General features: G+C 43.3%; 1 protein-coding gene across 2 annotated transcripts in view; it reads left to right on the top strand.

The window, feature by feature from the left end:
• Kif14 (kinesin family member 14) overlaps nucleotides 1-3,852 on the top strand; it is a 60,713-nt gene extending 56,861 nt beyond the window's left edge. For both annotated transcript variants that reach the window (XM_028773806.1, XM_028773805.1), the window contains 3 exons: nucleotides 2,088-2,162; nucleotides 2,984-3,116; nucleotides 3,458-3,852. In XM_028773806.1, the coding sequence (XP_028629639.1) occupies nucleotides 2,088-2,162; nucleotides 2,984-3,116; nucleotides 3,458-3,828 (579 nt within the window). In that variant the 3' untranslated portion in view covers nucleotides 3,829-3,852. The remainder of the gene's footprint in view (nucleotides 1-2,087; nucleotides 2,163-2,983; nucleotides 3,117-3,457) is intronic.
• Nucleotides 3,853-7,754: the final 3,902 nt, after the last annotated feature.

Here is a 7,754-nt window from a genome sequence, read left to right as displayed (position 1 = left end):
CACACACACACCACATACACACACATATATACACACACACATCACATACACACACATATATACACATGCCACACACACACCACATATATACACATATATACACACACACATCACATACACACACATATATACACATGCCACACACACACCACATATATACACATATATACACACACATATATACACACACACATCACATATACACACATACATACACATGCCACACACACGCACCACATATATACACACACCACACACATACACCACATACACACACATATATACACACCACACATACCACATAAATAAAAGGAAATAAAAAGAGGATTCTTCACGTAGACTCTGTTCTCTTTCCTTTTGTCATTCTATGGTCTGACATTGTAGATGATGGGGTTTTCACTGTATTCTTTTTCCCTTTTTTCAGCCTCTCTCTCTATATGTGTGGTGTGTGACTATGTGTGTGTAGGGGAGTGGTCAGAGGTCAACCTTGGATGTTGTTCCTCTAGAACTTTCCATCTCGGTTTTTGAGACAGTATATCTCACTGGTATCCCAATTAGTCTGGACTGGCTTGGCCAGCAATCCCCGAAGTCCTCTGTCTTCCTGTCTCCATGCTGAGCATGATGGGGATTGAACTTGGGTCCTCATGGTTACATGGCAAGTGCTTTACCAACTGAGCTATGTCAGGAGCCAGAGCTCAGCAGGTGAGGGTGCCCAGGACTGGGGGCCGAATCTCACTCAGCACCCATGTCAGGCAGCTCCCAACCACCTGTATTCCCAGCACCAAAGGATCATACATACACATACCACACACCATACACATACACACACAAACTACATATACCACACACACACATACATACATACACATACATCATACACACAAATCACATACACACAAATCACACACATACATACACACAGACACATACTACAATGTACCACATACTACACACATACATACCACGTACCACACACATACACACAAACCACACATCATACACATACACACATACACAATACACATACCACCATGTACCACACACACACACACACACACACACCATACACCAAACATAAAAACAAATACAATCAGGATTGTATTATAGGCTCACAGAGGGCACTGAAGTGATCATTTCAAAGCTGAGTTCCTGAAGTAAAGAAGTTAAGTGTACATATTCTTCTTTCTGAGAGTCTGTCTTACCACACAGACCTAGTTTGCCTGAAACTTGCTTTGTTGTCTGGCTTGGTTGAAGCTTACAGTAGAGTAGTTCTTGTGCCTCACTCCTGTGTGCTGGGATTAGAGGTGAACCACCATGGCCTACTTCTTTTCTTCTTACTGTAGCAGCAAGTCTGAGCTGACCTAGACAACAGCTTAGTGACTAAAGCCAATTAAACACACAGCAGAACCCCCTTGCAGAAGCTTGCCTCCACCTGAGGGGGCAGCAGTGAGCAGTGGGCCAGCAGAGGCTTTTCTTTTGATTTGGTTTAAGACTTGCACCATTCTGAGAGCCAGGAGTCACATCTGGATCTGCGACGGTCGGTAAGATAGGAAACACCATGTGCAGCATAAGATCACAACTGAGAATCACATAACATCTGTAACTTTCTCAGAGCGTCTCATATTTGATAACTCAGACCCTTGCTTTCTCCTGAGAGACGTTTCATGCCTATACATATTTAAATAAAAGGCAAATATTGAAATAGTTAGGCATTAGAGTATATTCTCTCTTATATTTATACTTTACTATTAGTGTATGTGTACACGTGGAGACCTGTGTGTCACATCACATATGTGGCTGTCAGAAGACCACTTTGTGGAGTCAGTTCACTGGGATCAACGTTAGGCCCACTGGCTTGCACTGCAAGCGACTGCACTGCTGAGCCCAGTCCAGCTTTTCTATATAGAAATGACACACCACACTGAAGGAATTCCATTTATAAGGTTTGAAGAACCCTCAGGCTGTTTTATGGAACTTCTATCTCTTCTGGATTCTAGACCAGAGCTCCCCGCCTGGTCTCACAGAGGCCTGAAAATTGTGTTTCTTGGTGGTTACCTGTATAATGAAATACTTTAACATTCCTATAGGTCGCCAAGCAGATAAAAGCTAACACTGTGGATCTGGCCGGGGCTCTTGAAAATGCCTTCGCTGAGTGGAGGACGGTAGGAGGGGCTTGGGACTGTTTGCGTTTATCACCATGTTTGGTTCCCTGTAGATATTTTTATTTCCCTTCACAGCCCCAGCTGGAGACCGTCTGCTGTGCATGCTCACCGAGCATGCTTGTTTTCTAGTCTCCCTTTGGCTGACTTAATGCGCTCGTGTTAGTAACAGGGACATGGTGGCACATAATGCTTCCTCTGTGTCTTAGTTACTGGCGTAGGAGATGCTAGCTTGTGCCCGACTGTAGTCATTCTAGGCTAAGAAACACATTTAACACTAATGTGCTCAAACAGTGTCAAGTAGAGGCAAAGTAAAGTACTCTCATGCCACAGAGCTCACCTGTGAGAAAGATAGGTGGAGTATAAAATCAGTGGACTGAAAAGGAGAGTCATGCCCGTGGCTGAAATATTTGAGTAAAGTAAATATTTAAATAAATACTGTGAAGTTGAATTCTTTGAGATTAAATGTTTGCCTTCCATAGTGTTGGATACTATGGCACTATGCTATTATTCTGTTTTATATGCTAGGATGGTAGGGCTGTGGTTTAAATTAAGATTAAATTCTTACTGCTTTTTAAAAGTTATCATTGTTAACTTTGTATTTTGATCTTGCTTTTAGAAATGAAGTTATGTCCTGGTGAGAAGACTAAATGTTTCAGTGTAATTTGCTATTGATGTAGTTTCATTGTACAAAGCATAAACTAATGATAAAATTCTGGACAGTTAAAATCATTTTGACCCTAGTTTACTGCCATTTAGCCTATTTTATATTTATATGCATATACATATATACTAAGTATTAATTTTGTTTACAACAATTACAGAAGAGCTTCAGAACTCAAGTACAAGAAGATTCTAGACAACAAGTTTCCAAGATGTTAACCCTTGCATCAGAATTCTTGAAGCTGAAGTCTTGCTTGCAACAAACCATTGAGATGATTGTGTCTGCGCTGAGAGGTAAGCAGCCCACTGGGATCACGGCTGGACCTGTATAATCCAAGAGCTCAGACATACTCCCTTTCTCTCCTGGCCTGAGCTGTGACTACAGCCCACTCAACACTACTCCAGTGTGCTTAGTTACCAGGAGCTCGGCTGCTGCTGCCAAACACAAGTCAGCACCTCTGCCCACAGAGTCGGGAAAGCCGAGTGCTTATCCATCAGGCACTTAGTGGAATAACCTTCAGTGGGCTGGAGTTGTGGTGTAGGGTCCCTTTTACTTAAAAGACCACTGGAGTCATGTGATAACACATGCTGACACCTGGAACTGGTAACTACTTTCTCCTTTCCCTCTTGCATAGGGTGCCCCAGGGACTCGCACTGTCTCAGAAGCTATACTGAAACTATCTGCGCCCTGGCTCGCAAACTCCACAGTGACTTCAGCGCACTCTCTGCCTCTGATGGTGGCTGTGGAAATGAACTCCCTCGTGCTGACTGTGAGGAACTAGAATCTCTAGCTAAATCACTCCTCCTGTGTTTTGAATGTGGAGAAAGCCCTGGTTTGTTGAAACCCTGGGAATCTTGCACTTCGAATAGCAAGGAAGAGCACTGCAAGTCAGACAGGACTGACTGCGATAGAAGGGTCCCGAAACGTGTTTATGAACTACACGGAGACACAACCCCAGCAGTGTCCTCTGGGGACTGCACCCCCAATAGGATTCAGTGGGTATGAAGCCATTGTGCAGGCACTTGGTGACCATCCATGACCAAAAAGGACACTTGGCAACGCCTTTCCTCATGCAGGAGAACATAGAAAGAAATGAGTGTGAACATTTCAAGTTCGTATCTATGTGTAGCCTCTAGCTGGGTGTAGAAAGTGCAAACAGGGCGGAGTCCTGGCTTCACAATGCCTCAGTGTATGCTCAGAATTTTATAAGCAGACGATTTTTAAACAAAGAGTATCATTTAAAAATGTTGGAATATTGGCATCAGAATGAAATTAAGATCTCAGGACCACGTGAGTGACTGGGACCCTGGATTCTCGTCTTGAATTTTTTTTCATTTTTTTTTTTTATTGGTTATTTATTTACATTTCAAATGTTATTTCCCTTCCTGGTTTCCCTTCCACAGACCCCCGCCCCACTGCTTCTGTGAGGGTGCTGCCCCACTCACCCACCCACCCACCCACTCCTGCCTCACTGCCCCAGCATTGTCTTTAGCTGGTTTGTTGATCTGTTTGTAGATAGTTATTTTCTCACGAATGGAAATCTAAACAGTTTGTTACTTTGGGCCTATACATTCTCTTCCCCAAATATAGCATACGGATTAAGTTTGTGGTGAAATTATCAGCACAGGTTTTAACCAAGGCAGCTTACTAAAACTAAAACTCTTTGTCAGAGGATCAACTATTTGCCGTCTTCAATAATACATATGTGCAATTTGTTTCTTTTCAAACTGTACATAAAAAGATAATATAATTGCATATTAATAATATGACCAGATAACATCATAGTTTACTGTGTTTTCTGTGTTCCATAATGGTTGGTTCATTTATAAAATTTAAAAGTACTAGTGAAGTGTGACCAGAAAGACTTGCAAGATCAGAGGCTGGCCTCCTTTTGATAATGCTTGTTTTGCTAAAGGGTCATTGGTTTACACATCATTTGATGGAGATTAAAAATCCTTTTTTATATTTCATAGCTTTAAAAACCCTTCATCTACAATCAAGTAATAAAGATAATATTGTATTTTAGGATTTAAGTTAAGGAAATAGTTTAATTTTTTTTTTACCTCACGAATATGCATAATTTGAGAGATACTTAGTATCTTAGCCTGGGTGACCTGGGCAGGTTCTGGAGGGAAATTCTTTTGAGTAGCCTTTGGTACTCAAAAGAGTAGTACTTTGCTTTTGGCTTGTAGATGTCGCTTGTACAGTCAGTGTAGCTTGGTGAAGTTGGCTTGAATATACCTGTTGTTTTCTCTATGGGGAGAGATTGGAGAGCAGTACTCCCTCAAGTGGTCAGTTGAGCCATGGTGGTCCATCCCTTGTGCCTCTGGGAGCTTTGAAGTGGCCCAGTCACCAGACCATCCCGAGTGCCCCATCCTGTCTGACGTGTGGCAGCAGAGATTTGTTTCCTATTCCCTTTTTGACACTGGGTTTCCTCTCTGAGATTCACTCTGTACCAGTCATTGCTCTGGAGGTAGCACCTCTGTTACCAAGTTCTTCAGCTGTGAAGTACCTAGAAGGGTTTTTCCTGAACGCTCGACTTCCTTGAACTTACTGAAGTACCAGAATGGCGGTTTTCACCTTGCTGTGCTGTGCAGTACTTAATCTTTAGCGTCTCCACCTCTTCTCCCTCAGTTTTTTTTCTTGCTTTTAGACTTGGTCCAGCTGAGCAGTGCGGTGTGGCTCCACCCTGTCACCTTGCTGCCTTTGCCTCCTGAATGCTGGGGTCACAGTCCCCCAAACCCAGCTAGTGTCTATCTTTCAAACTCATGTCTGGTCTCAATGTTGTGGATATGTATGCTTGTAAGCTTATTTATATTTATGCTAAATAATTTGTTGTATTATATTCGAGAGGATGGTGTAAACTGTGTTAGTGTTAGAATCATGTGCACTGAAGAGTGTTATAAAGAGTGCCTTTAATAAATCCTATGAGCTTCAGAATTGCCTCCGAATCCAACTTTTTTTTTTTTTTTTTTTTTTTTTTTGAGACAGGGTTTCTCTGTGTAGCCCTGGCTGTCCTGGAACTCACTCTGTAGACCAGGCTGGCCTCGAACTCAGAAATCCGCCTGCCTCTGCCTCCCAAGTGCTGGGATTAAAGGCGTGCGCCACCACCGCCTGGCCCAACATTTTTTTTTTATTGAATTTTTTTCATTCACTTTGCTCCTGATTCAAAAACATCGCAGTGGCTTTGCCTGGGTGATACATATCAAATAAATAGGAAACACTAAGTACATGCTAAAATCATTGTGGCTGCTATACCACTTTTCCTGATTGTTCGATTCTAGAGTTGGGGACAGAATCTAGGTGCCATCACTGGGCTACCATACAGCTCCTCCTTTCTCCCTCCTGAACACGGCCCCACCCACTGGGTTGACTGAACACGGAATAGCTTTATTTCCCAGTTTTTTGCTTGGAGGTTGTGCATGCGTTTTACACACTGGGAGCTGTTATTGCAAGCCAGCAAGTAACTACACAACCTTAAACAAGGCACATGCTGCTTCCTTCCTGGTTCCTCATCTGCAGAAAGAAAAGTCCCACCGCTTCATGGACTATGTCCATGGGCACTAGGTGACAGAGAGGAAGGATGGCTCCTGCCCAGCAGCAGATAATAAGCAAATGTTAGTCTGCCCTTCTGTAACAAGCTGCAAAACCTTGTCACATAAAGAAGATCACAGCAAACACGGTGGCACACACCTTTAGTCCCAGCACTCGGGAGGCAGAGGCAGGCAGATCTCTGAGCTTGAGGCCAGCCTGGTCTACAGGGCAAGTTCTAGGACAGCCAGGGCTACACAGAGAAACCCTGTCTCAAATAAGATCATACCTGGTACAAGCAGATGCCAGTGTATGAGTATCCCAGTCTTTGAAGCATGCCGTGTTTAAAAGTCTAGCTACCAACACTGGTTGCCACAATAACGTATAAAGATGAGTGAATACCAGTGTTTACAATATGGTCACATGTCTTTTGGCATATATGTTATAGTTGTCTAATCCGCTCAGCAATGTAATATAATGGTTAGTTTTAATCGTCAAGTTGATATGTCTAGAGTCACCTGAGAAGAGTCTCATCGACGGATTGTCTGGGACAGGCTGGCTCGTGGGCACCTCTGTGTGGGGTTTGTCTTGACTGCATTAGTTGAGGTGCTATTCCCTGGACAGAGGCCTCTGAACCGTATAAGATGGAGAAAGGGAACTGAGCACTAAGTGCTTCACTACCACATTGTTCTCTGCTCTTGGCTGGGAATGAATGAGTAGCCGCCTCTGGTTCCTGCAGCCTTGTCTTATCCGTGATAATGGACTGTACCTTTAGCTGAATAAGCTGTCTCCCTGAAGTTGCTTTTGTCAGGGTGTTTTATCATAAGAAAAAAAAAAAAAAACTAGGAACTAAAAACTAAAATTTTTCCAAAATGGTATCCTTGTGCAATTCTCGTTAGTAACCTTACCATAAAATGTATCACATGTCCACAAAGTGCAAGCATCTGTGTGCCTGCTTTGATTCAAGCTCCGGGACATTTACAGTAGTCGTCATGCCTAGGGCAAAGGTGTCTGAGTGCAGGTCGTTCTGTGTAAACAGCTGCCTTCTTGCCTCGAAGCATGGGGCTCGCTGAGCCTGGTGGGACCTAGGTTGCTTCTCTTTGTTTCTACCAGCTAAGCTGAACCCACTTTGAACTTGTTCTTTCCCCATTGGTGCCCTTATGGGCCATACATCACCAGCAGGCTTTCCTGAGAGGACCAATGCAACAATCCGTCATCCAGGTGAGTGGGGGCTTTTCTAACGTATTGCCTTTATACATCAGTGTGGTAGGCGGCAGTTCAGTAATCTATTAGTGTAATACCCCATTGGGTGAGGCATATTGATAGAGCAAAGCTGGTCGATCCGTGAATTGTGGATATCTAGGAGTTCGGGTCAAGAAAGTACCGCAGATCTCAGGCTG

This window comes from Grammomys surdaster, unplaced genomic scaffold (genome assembly GCF_004785775.1).
Source record: "Grammomys surdaster isolate TR1022 unplaced genomic scaffold, NIH_TR_1.0 234, whole genome shotgun sequence".
Taxonomy (NCBI): Eukaryota; Metazoa; Chordata; class Mammalia; order Rodentia; family Muridae; genus Grammomys; species Grammomys surdaster.
This window is presented reverse-complemented; position numbering and strand designations above follow the sequence as displayed.